The sequence below is a fragment of the Ipomoea triloba genome, chromosome 3, assembly GCF_003576645.1.
Source record: "Ipomoea triloba cultivar NCNSP0323 chromosome 3, ASM357664v1".
Classification (NCBI taxonomy): Eukaryota; Viridiplantae; Streptophyta; class Magnoliopsida; order Solanales; family Convolvulaceae; genus Ipomoea; species Ipomoea triloba.
The window spans coordinates 2934742-2953991 of record NC_044918.1 but is presented as its reverse complement, the minus strand read 5'-3'; the positions used below and the strand labels follow the sequence as shown (position 1 = coordinate 2953991).

The 19250-nt window shown below is 35.3% G+C and overlaps 2 protein-coding genes across 2 annotated transcripts; one reads left to right on the top strand and one right to left on the bottom strand.

Moving 5' to 3' along the window:
* Window positions 1-1134: 1134 nt before the first annotated feature.
* LOC116013839 (aspartic proteinase PCS1-like) lies at window positions 1135-2795 on the top strand. The gene has a single exon (XM_031253786.1). The coding sequence runs from the start codon at window positions 1264-1266 to the stop codon at window positions 2605-2607; it is 1344 nt and encodes a 447-aa protein (XP_031109646.1). The 5' UTR covers window positions 1135-1263; the 3' UTR covers window positions 2608-2795.
* Window positions 2796-17420: 14625 nt separating this feature from the next.
* Window positions 17421-19045, bottom strand: LOC116014046 (pentatricopeptide repeat-containing protein At5g41170, mitochondrial-like). Its single transcript, XM_031254033.1, has 2 exons — window positions 18858-19045; window positions 17421-18732 (listed from the first exon to the last, which is right to left on the bottom strand). Exon 2 carries the CDS (start codon window positions 18354-18356, stop codon window positions 17907-17909), a length of 450 nt encoding a protein of 149 aa, XP_031109893.1. The 5' UTR covers window positions 18357-18732; window positions 18858-19045; the 3' UTR covers window positions 17421-17906.
* Between the last annotated feature and the right edge of the window lie 205 nt (window positions 19046-19250).

The window sequence follows — 19250 nt, the reverse complement described above, 5'->3', positions numbered from 1 at the left end:
CACAGACTTATCGTGATTTACCTCTTCTCACATACTCTGTCGTCCCGGAGTGTTGGGGTTCTTAAGGTTGGGGATTCAATCTTTTGGGAGAAAATTAAAGTGATTCTTAATTAAGTGATGACAATAATAAATTTGGTTTACTAATAGTTGAAGGTGAAAAGTTGGAATCATATGAGATAATGTATGAAATTGTTCGTTTTGAAGAATATGCATATTTTTTTTTGAAAGGAGAAGAATATGTATATAATTAGAAATAAATTTAAGAGATAGTTTTAATTTTAGCACCACGACTATTGAGGTATTTTCACATTTAGTTTTGGACTATTAATTTGATCACATTTAGTCCAACAATTTTACTAACACGGTAACATTTAGTCATATATTACAATTATCATTAAATTAATGTTAATTTCTAAGACAATTACATATTTTACAATCTTAATTTATTCTTTTTGTTGAAAAAATGCTTACAAACAGTCATTTGATAAAAAAAAAATTAATAAAAACATTGTTTGTTTCTATACTATATTTCTTATTACGTCATTTATGAGTTTTTTTTTTTTGTTGTGATACAAAATAGAATATTAAAATTATCAAATTGTCATAGAAATTAAGTCAATTGAACATGAATTGTAAAAGACCACATGTAATAATATCAACAAAATCAAGAGACTAAATATGATCAAACTAAATGTTATACATTAAACATAACAATGTCACAACTCACCATAATCGTAAAATTAAAAGTAAATTTTATTTATCCATTTAAAATTTATCTCTTTAAATAAATTTAAGAAATTCAAAACTACAATCCCAGGAGACTTAGCGTAGTAGTTAGAATGCAATTCTTAGTATCCTCAAATTCTACTTCATTACTTTTATCCGCATGAAATATTTTATTATGTAAGTTCCAAAAAAATATCTATTTCAAAAATTTATGAGAAACTGAGGGGTAAAAATTAAGAGTAAGAAATAAGAGTATGTATAGTATTTTCCATTGTTAATAAACTGCATGACAGTAAGTAGGTAACTGTGATCATTACATACATACATACATACATCCCCATTACAACGAAACCGCGTTGCTTTATTTTCTTCTCTTTCTTCCATTCAAACTCATATAAATACTAACCTTATATCTTCTCAGTTCTCGCCTCCCCTACCTCACTCTCCATTCAACTCTCCTTCTTCTTAGATTCGCCCTAATATTGGCTGTGATAAAACCCTACCTACTTTCTCTATCTCTCTCTGCATCTATCTCCCATGGCTTCCTTTGCCTCTTTCTTGCTCCTATCTCTCTTCTTCTTGAATTTCGTTTCAAGTTTTGCGTCTTTTTCTGCTTCGTTCCCTCTCACTTCCGTTCCTATAGCGCGCGGATCTTCCGCGCGGAACGTTTTTCTGTCGTCGATGAGAGCGAGGGGTAAAATGGTCCGCCGCGGCTCGACGGCGGCGAAAGCGGCGATGCCTTCTTTGGATTATAAGTCGAGTTTTAAGTATTCGATGGCGCTGGTTGTTACGCTCCCCATCGGGACGCCGCCGCAGAATCAACAGATGGTGTTGGACACGGGGAGCCAGCTGTCGTGGATTCAGTGCCACAAAAAAGTTCCCCGGAAACCGCCGCCCACGGCGGCGTTTGACCCGTCTCTGTCGTCGTCGTTCTCTGTTCTTCCTTGTAGCCACCCGATGTGTAAGCCGAGAATTCCCGATTTTACCCTTCCCACTACTTGTGACCAGAACCGCCTCTGCCATTACTCGTATTTCTACGCGGATGGGACTTTAGCGGAGGGTAATTTGGTCAGGGAGAAATTCTCGTTCTCCAATTCCCAAACTACCCCTCCTCTGGTTCTCGGATGCGCCGCGGAATCCGCGGAGGCGCAGGGTATTTTGGGTATGAATACTGGGAGGTTATCCTTTGCCTCCCAGGCTAAGATACAAAAATTCTCTTACTGCGTCCCCGTCCGGCAAGGCGCCGGCGCCGGCGCCGGCCGGGGAATAATCCCCACCGGAGCTTTCTATCTCGGCCGGAACCCCAATTCCCCGGCCTTCCAATACATCAACCTCCTCACTTTCTCCCAAACCCAACGCCGCTCCCCCAACCTCGACCCCCTAGCCTACACCGTCGGATTCACCGGAATCAAAATTGGCGGGAAAAAACTAAACATCTCGGCCGCCGTTTTCCGGCCGGACGCCGGCGGCTCCGGCCAGACAATCATCGATTCCGGCACGCAATACACGTTTCTCGTGGACGAGGCGTACAACAAGGTCCGGGAAGAGGTCGTCCGCCTCGCCGGCCCCAAATTGAAGAAAAACTACGTCTTCGCCGGAGCCCTGGACATGTGCTTCGACGTCAGCCCGACGGAGATCGGACGGCTGATAGGCGACATGACCTTCGAATTCGAAAACAGGGTTGACCTCTTGGTCAACAGAGACAGGATATCCGACAACGTCGAAGGTGGGGTCCATTGTCTGGGCATCGGACGATCCGAATCGCTCGGAGTGGCCAGCAACATCATCGGAAACTTCCATCAGCAAAATCTCTGGGTGGAGTTTGACTTGATCAGACGCAGAGTGGGCTTCGGAAAAGCCGATTGTAGCAAGGCTGTGTAGAGTTAAAATTAAGCTTTATTTATTTTTTATTTTTATTTCTTCTTTGAGAAAAAATAGGATGTTCTGTTGCGGTACATATGTTGTGATTGTATAAATATGTTGTACTCGTGATATATGTATATGTAGAGGGTCTGGCATTATAATGTGCCCTGCCAAAATTTTTTTATTCATCATTAAATCTTATACTAGATAGATGAGTCGCAAAAATCATTATAGATTTTTTTTTTTTATCATTTACAATTTATTTTGAATTTTCAAATTAGTAAAGGATATATTGGTCATTTCGTAAATTTTTTTCAAATATAGAAATTTTATAAAAGGACCAATTTATCCTTTAGTAATTTGAAAATTCAAAATAAATTGTTAATTTTAATAAAATCTATAAATAATGGATTGAAACGGCTATTTTCAACAAAATTAAATGGGAAAATTTGTATAGAGTAATAATTCGTGGACTGAGTCTATAATTTAGGTATAATTAATGGATTAAAACGACAATTTTCCTTTAATTCATTCCTTTATAAAATTATAAATCAAATTCAAGTTAAATTGGATCAAATTTTATTTTAAAAGTTTACCATAATTATCACAATTAATAAAGTTTGAATTTTTTTCCTCAACCTATGAGCCTAATTAATTGATCAATTAACAAATAAATGAATTAATAACAGTTGAAATGTGACAGCACTAAGCTAGTAGAAATGCCGTGGTCGGTCCATTCAATGATACAAATTACAATTATGTTTAGTGGATGGCACTTCTAGACTCCTAGCAGACTAGTCGTATCCTCCTAGTCATAGTCATTGAAACGCTTCTTAATTTTTTGTGTTGAAATATTCATGTTGGCTTTAATTTGATTGGTCCAATCTAATTATTATGTGTCTTATTAAATAAAGCGGTCTCAAATTTATAATTTTTTTAAAAATACATATTTCAAACATAATCAGAAATACATACGTGTTGTTGATACGATATATGTAGCAAAATATCATATTGGTTATACCAACCGTTTTAATTTGTTTGTTAATTTACCTCTTACAAGGCAAATTAAGATAATCAAGAGATTTTCTGACCACCAAGCTAGCTTAGTATTGTAAGTACATATTGGCTAACTCTTGTAAACCAAGTTAAGCTGACTAAGAAATTTATTGACCAACAATAGTCAAGCTAAACCTCTATAAAATTGATCGTTGGAACTATGAGATTGGGCCTACCACTCATGTTATTGGACTAGTTGAATTGCCTTATAAGTTATAACCCATCAATAAGTTAGGTTAAATATCATTTTGATTTTCTTTTTTTTTTTTTACATAAAAATTAGAATAAAAATGCTGAAAATATAAATCACATTATATTCAAGTTTTATATAATGCTTAAAACACTTTATTTTAAATAGATTCTAGAATGAAAATTATATTCAAGAGAATTATCATTTGTTAATCTATACGGAGTACATCACAAGTTCTAGTTGAACTTGAAATCAAAATAATACGATTGGAAGTAGAACAAGACCAATATCAATGATATATAAATGACAATTACATGTTGATATTGAATGTTAAATAATAACACTTGTTAAATTGCTAATTATATATAAACCAAGGAGTACTAATTAAATACATATAAGAATTTTCAAGCGTGTTTGATCTTATTCAAAAAACTAAAATATATATAATTTTAAGTTATAGAATTAAAGATAAAATGAGATACATACAATATTGTGGTCCACCATGGCGGGGCAATTGCATGCTATCCGGAAGACAACTCCTTTCTCCCGCCTCACTATAAAGTGTGTCTCCATTTTCATTTGTTTCACCGACATTCACGTGACTATTTAACTTACTAATATCCAAGTAATATCCCACTTTTTTTCTCCATGGATACAACGAATATATAATATATTCCAATTATTCGACCAAAATTATTCTTCATTATAGTTCAATTATCAATTCAGCTTTTAGTTGAAACGAAATACATGCCATATATACATTTGAACTATCACGAATAAAGAAATCATATACTTACACGTGTGAGAATGAAAGCGTGTTGAGTATAATATTTCTAACTAATTTATAAGAGACAATGCAAATTATATTCTTGAATTATGTCTGTATTTTTTATACTTGCCAAGTTGTACATTATATTAAAGATGTTGTACTTTAATCTTTTAGGACCAAATTGTCTTTACACCGTTAAGTATTTTGTTAATTAAATATTAATTACTAAATCAATCATCTAAATATATTTACCTTGAATACATTACTTAACAAAATAATTATTCCCTAATTTTGAATACTATATTAATCCAAATATATGTTAATATAAAGCTCATTTATATATTTACCAATAATAATATATATAACTAATCAACAAAAATAAACTTGATCAAACTTATCAAATTTATCACAAATGAATAAATTATATACAATATTTTACCTAGATTATTATAAATACTTGTAGATAAATATATTATAGATTCAATGACTTGTGTCATTTATTTTTATTTTTATTTTTTTGAATTTTTTAATATAACCATTTTTTTTACATTGAATATTTACTTTTGAGCATGGAGAATATGATGACTAATATAAATACAAACTATAAATTGAGATGGAATATTTTTTTAATTTTTTTCTCCAATATCTTTTTTTTACACATCTCCCTTTTCTCTTTACTTGGTCACTTTGACGACAAATATATACTCCTATGGTTTATCCCTATTTCATTTTCCCGACTGGAGTGAAACGTGACTGAAAACAACACAACAAGCTAAGGCACAAAGCTTAATAAAAGCAAAATGTCAAATCCATAGCATAAGATAAATATTCGAATTTACGTAATATATCAATTACAATTTTTTGACCAAGCATCTTGTGCTCAGATGACATGACTATCTCATATGGGAGGTCATGAGATCCTCTTTGTGCTTCAATAGATTGAGAAAGCAATTTCCTAGCCACCCATTGTTGGACTTGACCCGTTATTTCCTTATAGACGGCCACACAATCCCCTAACCACCGATTACTGGATTTGGTCTTTGACCGACCTCCGCCCAACAATTCTCCATCCGCCTGGCATTCTTAACCTACAATTCCCCACTTACAGCTAAGGCGCAACTTTATTTTCTTATAGATCGCCACATTTTTTAGAGGCATGATGTTGAACTTAGCCCTTCACAGGTCTCCTCTCAACAAAATGTTTAATCAATTAGAAAGACTAAACATCTCTATAAACAAAAATTCTATTCCTATCTCAATAGGGGTGATTGAATGGGTGAAGTATAATTCTTGTACAAAAAAATCACGGATTTGATTCTTATAAACACCCTCTCGATCGAACCCATTGCATGTAATCTTTTATCATGCATGCATGTGTAGTCTGCAAGTATTAAACATAAGTGGAGTGTATTACTAGTTAAACAGTACCACATTTGTTATTTACATATTATATTATTCTCAACAAGGCAACTTGGAATTTAAAAAGGTGATTAAGTTAATAATTATTACATGTAGCAAAAAAAATGAAAATCCAAAGTGAAAAAGATACAAGGCGGCCCTTGGGTGGAAGGCAATATGTAGTAGAAATTTGGCTTATATATAAACCTCGTGGTGTGTGTCTTGTCTTTCCTTGCAAGTGTTTGGGTTGATTGTAGCTCACTTCAAACCAGTTGCCATAACTTTAAACTTTAATTTTTTGTTTATTATATGTGCCAACAAAACCTTAGCTTGAAAAAAGGTATCATGAAATGACTATTCATTCATCACTAGGTGGACTATGAGAAACTTCTTAGCTGTAAAATAACATATATTCACATTATTTGCATGCATGCTTTCACCCACCCCCAACCTCGACTTGTTGCTATCCGTCTACCTTTTACACTGTTGACTATTGCCTACTATAATTAACATGCATTCACATCACATAAATATGCTATCTTACTTTGTATAGTATGTAGTGTGCTTCAATCCTTATCTCTAACTCACACACTCTACATGGGATGACAAAATTTTGGTCCGACCAAAATATATAAAAGAAAGAAAGAAAGGAAAAAAAGAGAGAATGGGACAATCCTAATTAAATTGATTAAGTTGTTATCTTAATTATAATCATAAGTGATGACTCTTAAAGGGACACTCAACCTGGAAGGCTCTCGGTATCTGGAGCCCGCCGACTGACTGCCTTACCAGTGGATGGACCGAGTTCGGTTGCCCACCCGCCTACCTGATGTAGGCAGTCTGGTCGCCGTGCCAGACCGGGTACGGCACCTAGAAGCCGCAAGGTGAGATTCCTGAAGATCTCTTCCGGATTTGACGGGATACTTTCCTATTCCATATTAGGTAGCAATTATGACGGTTTTAGCTGTTTATGGAACCTTCCTAAGGTCAAATTTGTTAAGATCTTTTTGCTTTCATTCTAGAGGTTCAATATTCTTGTATAAATACCCCTTGGGGTCGCATTGTAAATGGTTCAATTTTAATGAGAGAGCAATTACTCTATCTCATTGTGTTCATCATTTTTATTCCTTTATTTCCATTGTTCTACGGTAGTGCTGGCTCACTGTCTAGTTACCTTGTGACTGTAAAACTAACAATAAGGTTATAAGTTTGAATCTCGGTGTGAGTGACATATTTGCCTTGTTGGTGATCGTAGACAATCTAGATTCGTTTACCTTTTTGTAGTTCTTTGCTAGTTAATATATTTACAAAATAGGATTTGCTCAGTGCATGTACACTCTCGACTTCTAAGTAATAGTCTACAAATCAAAACCATACTAGCTGTGCACATACTTGTTCAGTCCTTTTAAAATTTTGAATGCATATTTCTGACTTGAGTTAAACTTGAACAAACTCATATTTTGTTAGACGCTAGACATTTGAAATTTTGAACACATGTATGCATATATGTATATGGACACACACTCCGATCCATGACAAATAAAGTAAATGTCTGTTTGGAAAGGAATATATTGCGCACAAAGAAACGAGCTTCTTTTAACAAGAACAAAGTGCAAAAAGCAAAATGATTGTTTAGTGAATTGGGTCTAGGTTGGCGCCAGACCACTATAGACAAAGATACATATGACTTCTAAGATCATCCACACCATTTACATACACGACGTTGACGTATAGTAAATTGTTAGCTGTAGCAGATACTAAATGTAGCTATCCATGGACCTCTTGTGGGATCTGGAACTTATCAATCTTGTACTCATAGATCTAGCTACTTTACCAATTAAGAAAAACAGTAAAATAATTGTTATGATATGGCATGTTTTACTGTTAAAAAATTTGTATTCAAAATCTTTTAGTACTCAAAACTCTAAAGTAATCAAAATCTTGAAATTTTTAGTGGGAAATAGTCTTTTTAATTAACTTTGCAATCACTTCTGCAAGAATTCTTATTGTTATTATTGACTACCGTTTAAAAGTGATTGGTGTTACATTGACTACTAATGCGAATTGAAGAAAATTTTAGTCAACTAAAGTTGTCGGGGGTATTTACAATTTTCTACCAACAATGATTGGGAAAGCAGAAATAGGGTTGAGAAAATCATACTGTTTGTCCCTTAAATATTCCTTGTTATACAATTTGGTCACTCATTTTCAATTTTTAAAAATTCAATCCCTCAATTGTTTGAAATATTGTCAATATAATTTCTCTATTACCTTATTATATTGTTAAACATTCGTTCATTTTATAGTTTTTTCTTGAATTCTTTTTTTTTTTAATCACAGTAACTCTTAATTTTCTTCTTCTTTTTATTTCGCACTACTGACTCTATTACATATATCTAATTAGTATAATAGTATCGATTACTTCACTAATTTCATCTGAACTTTACTCTCGTGTGGTGAAACTAAAATGACATTAGCAGGAAATTGATTATAATGACATACTTGTTGGCATATGAAGAAAAACTGGGCGTTGCATGTGAAATTCTAACAAACCTAAACAAAATCTTAATTAAATTAAACGAAAATTTAATGAAAAGGTAACCGAAGGACCAAATTAATAACATTTAGAATAATTCAGCGACTAAATTTTAAAAATTTAACAATAATGAATTAAATTGCATCACAATAAAAAAAAATTACGGGACTAGAAGTATGATTTTTTCATTAAAATTACCACCGGTGATCAAAACTTTTGTTCCTAAGGCAAGAATGTTCTTCAACCATCAATGGATAGAAATTAAGGTTACATCTTCAAAAAAAAGAAATTAAGGTTACTTGGCTTAAGTTAACCCATCAATTCTTTCAAGTTTTATTACTAAACCAATCTTGAATTGTTCATGAAATTAACATGGGAAATACTATGTATGCTCAAAGAGATAATAAAAACATGTCAAAATTATTGTTTAATTAAGTAGATACTTGCTAGCTATCATCAATCTGACCTATTCTTCACTGTTTTAATTCTTGCCACTTGACACGACACGACAAACAGTATAGACAAAACGCAATTATACATGCCGTACGTTGCCTTGATGTGAATACAAGAAACATCTGTCAACAACCTAAATTTAATTTCTTCAAGTTTCAAATTCAAAAACTCAGTTCCGTATTACAAATGGAACAATACAGTTTAATGCATGCTTATATCTACAATCCGTAATCTCACTTTCAAGGAAGATGACAAAACTACAAAAGTCATATACACAAGGAAAAAAATTAGGGTATGGATCGGAGGTGCTTGGATAAGCGATTCCTTATACACAGTAAAGGAAAGTTTAGCTTCTGTTGATTAATTGAATCACTATGATTTATTGATTTTATTCATCTACAATCCTATCAGGTTGGGTGTGGAGGCGCATGGGGTGAGCGATTCCACATTTTTGCCACAATGAGAAAAATGGTGAATTGCCCCTAGGTAGTAGCCTAGTAGATGAATAGCTAGGCGACTGGGTGGGGGTTCGAACTCCCCCACAGATAGTTTGGTGTGAGGCTCAACTCAATTCTAAGGAGACTCAATCTATGTCCTCATGAGTTTGGATGACAGGTTCTTGAGGTTCAAAACTTAATTAAAAAAAATTGAATTAGAAAAATTTCAAAGTGATCTCATTTGTTGAAATTTTTTGTTGGTTTTTCTAAGCCAAATAGGAAAGAGGAGAGATGAAAAAGTGAGAAAAAAAAAAAGAAGTCCGCAACGTCTAACAAAGAAAAAACAAAAAGGGCTTTTCACGCGCTCAGCGCATGCACTAGGCTGGGCGCATGAATGCACAGAACGTGCGTTTTGCGCATAAAAATTTATATTTTAGAGTCCATAAAAAATTCATATTTACAAGAGAAAAAATTATGCTTTTCATGAGCAAAAAATCAACCATAAATTTTTACCACCTAAAAAAATCACTAATAAAATTACTCCTATAATCCATAATATTGACAAGCAGCAGCAGCCAATTGGCAAGCAGCCCCACATCAATTAAGAAAAAGAAGAAAAAATATGAATGGGAAACACACTGAAGTTTCTTTATTGTGGTGGATCCAATGCAAAACTTCCAAAAAGTACACATTTTTCAAACACAACGCCTTTGTTCTTTACTGCTTTTCTACTTCCAAACTCCAAGCTGATAAGGAATTAATGGATTTTTAAATGTAATTTAATAATAATAAGTTGTATTTAAATAGTTGACTTTATCTTTTATCTCATTTATCTTTATATGTAATAATATTTTTACAATGTACTCCATGAAGGTATCAAATATTAAAGCAATTTTATTGGAGGATTTTTTTTTTTTTTTGGGTAAATGAGAAAATATATTCCAAAAAGGAAACAAGAATGTACAAACTACACTAGGGCATACCCTAGTAAAAAACAATGATGGTTGTAATCTGAATACAACCCTTGAGTAAATCTGAAAAGCAACTACTTAGGCAAAGGAGCCTAAAATACAAATCTGCTCCCATCCAAATAGGAATTTTCAAAACACAAAGACCACAAACAAGAGATACAATACAATACTGGCAGAAAAATATCACCCCAAGATCCCTTCTGCTAACAGAAACATTCAAGAGTGATCTCAGGATCATGGAGCAAGATTATGAAAAATCTTGAACACCTGAAGAAGAATAATGGATATGGTTTTTGTCACCACAGCTTGGCTTCCCTCAAAAATCATTGCATTCCTGGCTTGCCAAATATAATAAACAGAGCATAAAATAGCCAATAGACCAATTTTTGAATGCATTCGAGATCCACGTGCATCTCTATATGCCCACTTGATAGCCCCTTTGATTGAGCATGTCTTTCTAGTGATCCCAAGTCTTGCTCTAATCTCTTCCCAAACCTGTTTTGAGAAATCACAAGAGAAGAAGAGGTGGTTAACATTCTCCGGTTCCTTCCCACATAAGGTGCATTTATCCTCAATATCCTCCGGTTCCTTCCCACATAAGGTGCATTTATCCTCAATATCCAAGAATTTGAGGTTGTCTTTAGTTGGAAGACGATTCCTAAGACAAAGCCAAGGGTTGTCTTTAGTTGGAAGACGATTCCTAAGACAAAGCCAAGAAGTAAAGGCAAATTTCGGTGGAATAAAGCGACAAAGCCAAGAAGTAAAGGCAAATTTCGGTGGAATAAAGCATCTCCAAATAGTTTTGAATACAAAGCTTTTATGAGCTCTAGGTCGGATGATCTCAAACACCTCAGACGAAGACAAACCACCTGGGCCTACGCATTTAGATAAAGATAGAATACATTCTGACTGTCCGCCACACTTCCGGACCAACAAGTCCCTAATACGAGTAAGACTTCTCATAAGGGCTGAATCGTTTCTTGTTGGTGTCCAACTCCAAAAATCTTTATCCTGCAAATAAAAGTTATGAATCCATTTTATCCACATAGAGTTTTTGTTTTTGTGGATGTCCCAGATAACTTTAGTCAAGAATGCTGCATTCCACATTTGTAAGCTTCTAATTCCAAGACCCCCTTCCTCCTTAGGCAAGCAGATTTTATCCCAAGCTACATACGCTTTTTTACCATTCCAAAGGAAATTCCTACACAGTGAGTTGATATGGTCAATCACTGTTGTTGGAATATGGAAATTCTGTATCCAGTAGGCCACCACACCTTGAATCACTGATCTAATCAGCTCCAGTCTCCCTGCATAAGACATGGAGGATCCTTTCCAAGCAGATAAGAAATTATTAATTGAATCAATAAGTGGAGCAAACTTATCCACTTTAAGTTTTTGTGAATCCAGAGGAATTCCCAGATATTTTACAGGTAAAGATACAACTGGAATGCGAGAGAAACTTAGATCCTCCACAACACCTGCACAAAACATCTTTGATTTATTAGGGCTAATAGCTAACCCAGCGGTCTTCTCAAATTCATTAAGAGCCTTCATAATAATGTTAACAGACTTGGCATCTCCCCTGCAGAACAGCATTAAGTCATCTGCAAAAGCCAAATGACTTAATTTTGTACCTTTACACCTCGGGTGGAAAGAGAAATTTACATCCGCTGTCTTAACCATAAGCATCCTAGCCAGATATTCCATACAGAGGGTAAAAAGCATAGGAGACATTGGGTCTCCTTGTCTCAGACCCCTCTTACCCTGGAAGTAACCATGTAAAGCACCATTAATTGACAGCGAAAAAGAGGGAGTCCGAACACATTCCATGATCCACTCTACAAATTTTCCCGGAAATCCTAGTCCTATCAAAACTTCTTTCAGAAAACCCCAATCAACTGTGTCGTAGGCTTTACATATATCGACCATAATGGTGCATCTTGGGGAAATTCTTTTTCGAGAATACCCACGGATGATTTCTTGAGCAAGCATGATGTTGTCAGAAATGCTTCTTCCTACAACAAAGGCACCTTGTGACAAGCTTACGATTTTCGGGAGAATACAACTCATCCTAGTCGCAATGATTTTTGTGATGATCTTGTAGAACACCGTACAACAAGCAATTGGCCGAAAATCCTCCACTCTCAGATCATGTGTTTTCTTCGGAATGAGAGCCAGACACGTGCTATTCCATTCTTTAAGTAGCATCCCTGATGAGAAGAATTCCTTCACTGCCCCTGATACAATTGAACCAGTAATATCCCAATTAGCTTTGAAGAAAGCTGCATTGAATCCATCCGGTCCCGGAGCTTTTTCATCTCCCATTGAAAAAAGAGCTTGTATAATTTCCTCCTGAGAGATAGGTTTTAAAAGATCATCTGCTTGTTGTGAAGAAACACAGGGACCTTGGCTGAAATACGAGTCCACGGTTTGAACTCGTTCCTTAGCCTTACCAATCATATTAGAGTAGTATTTCACCAATAACTCCCCTACTTGCTCCAAAGAAGTAGTAGGCACTCCATTATTATCCAAAATAGATGGTATAACCTTTGCTGAATTTCTTTTATTCACTAGGTTATGAAAATAACGAGAACTCCTATCCGACTCCAAGAGGTGTTTTGTATTCAGCTTTTGGGAGAAATACATTCTTTCAGCTTCCATAAGGAATAGAGCTTTTTCCCTTAATATTCTCACCTGCTCACGCTCAAACTCAGTAGCAGAGATCACATCCAAAGATTCATGAGCTATTGTGAACTCCTCATTTGCTCTCTTAACCCTCTCAGAGATATATCCATACTCCATTTTATTCAGAGATTTCAGCGGTGCCTTTAAAGCTTTAAGATAGGAAGCAAGGATGAACTGCTTAGTACCTTCCACCGGATTAGACCAAGTATCTTCAACCACTTTCTTGAAATTAGGATGCTTGAGCCACATATTCATGAATTTGAACGGCCTGTTGCCAGACTTATGTTGACCAAAAACTTTAATGATGATCTGGGAATGATCCGACGTGCTAACCATGTTCTTAAATTCTGCATGACAAGCTAGATTGTTTAGTAACCAATATTCATTGATCAGGCATCTGTCCAGTTTAGCTTCTTTAGACCCATTACTCCACGTGAAGTGATTTCCAGTTGAAAAAGCATCCCTAAGACCCAAGTTCATGCAGCAGTACTCAAAGTCCCCAATATCATATCTAGAAGGCTCCACACTACCCCTCCTTTCCAAAGAAGAAAGCACAGTGTTAAAGTCGCCTGTAATCAACCATGGCTCCATAGCTTGAGTACCATAATCCTCCAATTTGCTCCATAGAGGTCTTCTAGTCGGCACATTGAAAAAACCATAAACAAAGGTACAAAGAATTCTCTTTTGAGAGACTTTACAGGTAATGGAACAATGGATGCATTGCGGGGTTGTGTCCAAAATAATGCAGTCAACCAGATTACTGTCCCAAACAACAAAAATCCTACCTCCTCTTGTTTCAAGAAAATTAGTAGAGAAACTCCAACCATTCAATCTATTGTTCATAAATCTTCTAGCTCTGTCAAGATTTAATTTTGTTTCTAACAGAGCACAAACAGCAAATTTATTAAGCTTGATGAAGTCAGCCACTCCCCCTGCTTTGTGAGGGGCATTCATACCCCTCACATTCCAGCATCCAATAATCATTGGTCAACCGAGGTGGGTACTCGCCTACCACCGCCGCCAGCCACCAAATTGTCCCTTGGTGGCACGGGAGTATCTTCCAGGTCAGCAAAGAAATCCTTAAGAGAATTAAGCTGGTCCTTTTCTTTCTTCTTTCTCTTTTGCTTCACATTCCCACCAGTGGCTAAATCTTTCGAATATTTTGAGGATTTATAATTTGGACCATCTGGGGGCAAATTAAGATGGTCCGAGTCACAAAGCACTCCAAAAGGATCAGCCACCTCATTGCAAATGTTAGAGTCTTTATCACAAAGGCCTTGCTGATTCACGTGGTCCTCACCACTATTTCCCACTAAACAATGTTCACCTTCATTAGACAAGCTTTCCTTATCCCCAAAAACACCCTTAAGATTAGCATGTGATGTCTCTCCTTTTTCAAAGGTAAGAGGGATTGAGTCAGACTTTTCAGGTCTCATCTCTAGAGCATCAGTTCCACTTGGAATATTCAAACTATTTTGAATTTCATATGGTATCACATCATCTTCCAGATTTTGGGCGTCTTTTACCGGACTATGCAAGGCTTTATCTTTCTCTCTGTGAAGCAAATTTCTTTCCACTCGACTCAAAGGACAGCTAGCATTAACATGTTTTTCCCCTCCACATCTAGAACAGAATAGAGGTAGGTATTCATAAAAGACTTTTTGAGTCCATAAAGATCCATCTGGCATTCTGAAAGTGATGGAGTCACAAGGCTTGAACGAGCAATCCACATCAACAAGGATTCTAGCAAAATCAGATTTCTTCATTTCTTTCGTGTGTCTGTCCATAAAAATAGGTTTACCAATTCTGGTTGCAATTTTACTTAAAGCTTTGACATGCCAACACTTTTTAGGTAATCCAGGCAGACGAATCCATATTGGTAACACACAAAAATCCTCATTTTTAAGCACAAAACCATCCGGAAGGAAATCAAGAAATAATCTTTTACCATAAACAAAGTAGGGGCCTTCTCCTGCTACTTTATCTCTATCTGCTTCATTCTTAAACCAGAAGATAACATGACCATTCGCTACTTTCTCCAACTTACAATTAACTTTCCAGTAATTAATAAGTTGATAGATAGCAAAAGCTCCTGGAAACCTTCCTGCAAACCTTCCTAACAAGCAAAAGAATTTTTCCTCTTCAATGTTGAAGACTTCATCCTCCCCCAGATCAATAATATCACTATCCGACTCTAACATTTCCAATAAACAATCATCTCCTTCAGGCTCTCGGATAGAGAAGGAAGACCTACTATTATTCTGGTTGGAGAAAAGATTCTTGGTCACTTTCATATTTCTCTTATCAACCACCTCATTCCCCTCACTTTCTCCATTTTCTCCATTATCAGACAGAGAATCTCTTGACTCATGAGTTCTAGATAAAGCAGGTACTAGACTTCCAAACTGAATTTCTTGTGATAAAATAAGACCCACATCTTTGGCAGCAATATTTAGGTCAATAGAACCTTGAGAAGAGGGGAGGCCATACGTTCCCATACTTACTAAGGTTCTAAGAAGAGAAAGATAACTGCCGGAAACCACTGACAAGATATACGTCGTAGAGGCAGAGACGATTTCCACAAACAAATTCAACGGAAAAAAACCAAAGCATAGATGCCCATAGGCTTCACACTAACAAGGTCAGATAAGAGTAGAGCATACCTGACCCGGCTCTCGGCATCCAAAAACAAGTAGCCAACATCCACACCAAAGCCAGAAGTTAAAATCAATGTAGAGAAAAACACAAGTACGTAATACCAAAACCCAGAATGAACCAAGGATTAATACAGAAGACGAAGACCCATTTTGGGTGGAGCTCTCTAGAGAGAAATGGAAGAATATCTTTCTAGAGAGAGAAACATCTTACCACCAGTAATTAATGCAATTTGGAGGATTTTGTTCCATTCTTTAGAGTGCCAAACTTAGAGACGAAATGAGAGAAAGAAAAACTATATCTTATTACTATTAAAGGTTTTCACATAGTTTTTAAGAGGAAAATTGGTCGGTGGTTGCTAGTTTTGTTTTTGTTTTTTAATTTTTAAGTTTTTTTTTTACCTAGTTGTTGCCACTTGTTAAATTATTATCTTTTTAAAAAAAAAATCCCAAAAGTCCAACCACTATTGTTGCTCTTAGCTACCCTAATTTACAAAACTAAAATAATAATGATTAGGTTTTTTTTTTTTTTGAAAAATTTGTCAAATAAGTCATCAACTTCAAAAAAAATGCAATAAACCTTTGAACAATTAAAATCTTATACTTATAGTCTTATACCCAAATGGCATATGTTTCCCGGTTAAATTGCAAGTAACATAATAAATGACTTTTTTTTAAAAAAAAACCATTTTTATATTATTTTTAACAAATTAATGATCAATGTCAGTACTTTAACATTTTTTTCCCTTTTTAACTGAATGAAAATCAAATGAAAACTTCAAAAAAAAATAAAAAAATCACATAAGCAGGTGACTTGCAATGAGAATAAGGCATTGAATATAATTGAGGGTTAATTTGGCTATTTTTATTTTTTGCTTTTAAAATAACTGTGTTGTGAAACGTTGAATATTACTCCTTAGATAATATACACTGCATCAATATTTGCATAATTTGAGTTTATAATTCAGACATAATTAATACTCCGTAATTCATAGCGTGCAGTGGAGAAAGTTTTGATAGGATACCCTATAGAAAAAGAAAAATATAATCCTAAGAAGTAATAATTACATATTCTCCTAAGCAGTAGACATGATGATGTAATTTTATAGTATTAAAGAAGATAATGATTTAATTATGAAAGCTAGCAATTATTCGTAATCTTAAAACCCGTGCCAACCTCCAAAGTGACTTTCATTTTCAAGATTGGAATGGTTCCATTATTCAATCTTGTAGACATGTACCACCCATTTTCAGCTTTACAACTTGGACCACCATTAATATTATTTGCGGAGTAAGTAAAAATTAAAATGATTATATGAGCTGAAGCCTGAAGGCCATGAGGCTATGTACTTGCGGTACCCTACAAAATAACATTTGTTTACAGTTAACATATTACGTGTCTACAACTACCACATAATATGTTAACTATAGATATTATTGTCAACTGCAAGCATATATAATATGCATTTAACATATTATGGGTATGTAGTTAACATATTATGTGTCTTTGATTTATTTACAGACATATAATTTATTAACTGTAGACACATACGGAGTAATATATTAACTGTAGACATAATTTTTGGAGCATGATCCACAATATAAGGTGGACTCATGTCCATGATATAGCCATTGATCAACTTTTGCAAATTATACTATGGACCATGATCTACGTTGCCATATAAACCACGGATAAATATGTTCATTTTAGTATATTGAATGTTCATTTTTCATAATATACCTCAAATTCTAAAAATGAACATTCAGTACACAAAGTAAACCTTTAGAAAATAAAAATTCAATGTACTAAAACTGAATATTCACCATATTAATAATGAACCTTATGTCAATGATACATCTTATAAGGTAGATGGTCCATGGTAAAATGATTGTTGAACTTTGCTGCAGCCAGCCTGCAGGTATATCAACTAATAGCCTCTTTTCCTATCTGCAGATTCTGAAATGATATTGAGAAAGTTGCTCTTCTATAATATAGGCAAAACTTTCTCATATCATCATTCTAAGTCTCATATCACACATAATGTAGCTTCTGTTTTGGAGTTTGAACATGCATTGCCAGATTACCCAGTTCCTTACAATGCAAGGATGCAGCCATGCAGGCCTGGGTATGGCATCGTTACACTGATCCTCATCCCGAATTCAATGATTTAGCTAGCAAACTCGAAACTACTTGTGAGGACTGAAAATAGCAACTTTATATATATGCAGCTGCCTTTAACACCATCTAATAGATCCTCGATAAAACGGGAAGTTAACTTTAAAACCTTGCAGTTTTCTGTTCCACTCACCACGCTCTGGGGCAGGGTGGGGCAGGGCGTGAGGATTTTCTGGAGCTGCAAATCTGAAGTATAACCCATCTTAACATCGCCATTCTTGCAGATGGCATCAATGACCATGGTATATGTTGCATCGTCGGGTTTTATACCAGAACCCGACATTTCTCTTAGCATCCTCTCTGCAATGGATACTCTCCCTTGCAGACATAAACCTGTAATAAAGGAGGTGTATGTCACACCATCAAGAACTATTCCATTTTCAACCATTCCTTTTTCTGACCTCAAATGCAGCATCCAAATCTCCCTCCTTGCAATACCCATGGATAAGTGCAGTGTATGTAATTTTATCAGGCCTTAAACCCTTTTCATTCATTTGAGTGACAAGTTTATGTGCTCGATCAAGTCCCCGTTCTTATATAGCCCATCGACGACTAGTGTATCATACGTAATCAAATCAGGTTTGACACCCTTTCTGAGCACTAAACCTCTCTCACACATTTCTTCAAACAGGTCATCTGCAACACCCATTGAGCACTAAACCTCTCTCACACATTTCTTCAAACAGGTCATCTGCAACACCCATTGAGCACTTCTTGCAGAGCCCATTGATCAGAGCACTGTAAGTATAAGCATCAGGAACAACCCCATTGTCCTCCATTACACTCTTTAATCTAACCCTGCATCTAAATCACCCAACCTGCAATATTCAAAGTATTGAAGCTAACAGCACTAGGCTTTAGACCCCATTTCCCAATGTCATCAAAAACCAAATGAGCATAGTTTATGCATCAATATATTAAAACATACAGACAAGGAGGATACCCGGATTCCAAAATCTCCTTATAAACACCCCAAGCTATCAATGGTGGATTCATTTTCATCACATGATCAATAACTCGATAAAAACCTTCAAACGGAATACGTAATCTATGCTTCTTAATAATCCGAAAACAATGAATCACATCGGGAATAAAACCGGAATCAAGATAAACAATGATAAGGAAATTGGCAAGCCGAACAGTGGAATCTAGGGTACCTTTAGAATCAAGAATGGAGGCAAAATTTTAGCTACCACGAAAAACTACTGGGGTGAGAGTGTAAATAACAAAACGTAAAGGAGTTTCGTGCAATTAAAAGAACTCCACATATTAGCAATTCCATTATTTCATGGATTATTACTATGCAAGCCCAATTATGTGATAGGAGATGTATTAG

Bases quoted from the DNA above. Each gene is read 5' to 3' on its own strand.
- LOC116013839 (XM_031253786.1), top strand. From the start codon at position 1,264: ATGGCTTCCTTTGCCTCTTTCTTGCTCCTATCTCTCTTCTTCTTGAAT.
- LOC116014046 (XM_031254033.1), bottom strand. From the start codon at position 18,356: ATGGGTATTGCAAGGAGGGAGATTTGGATGCTGCATTTGAGGTCAGAA.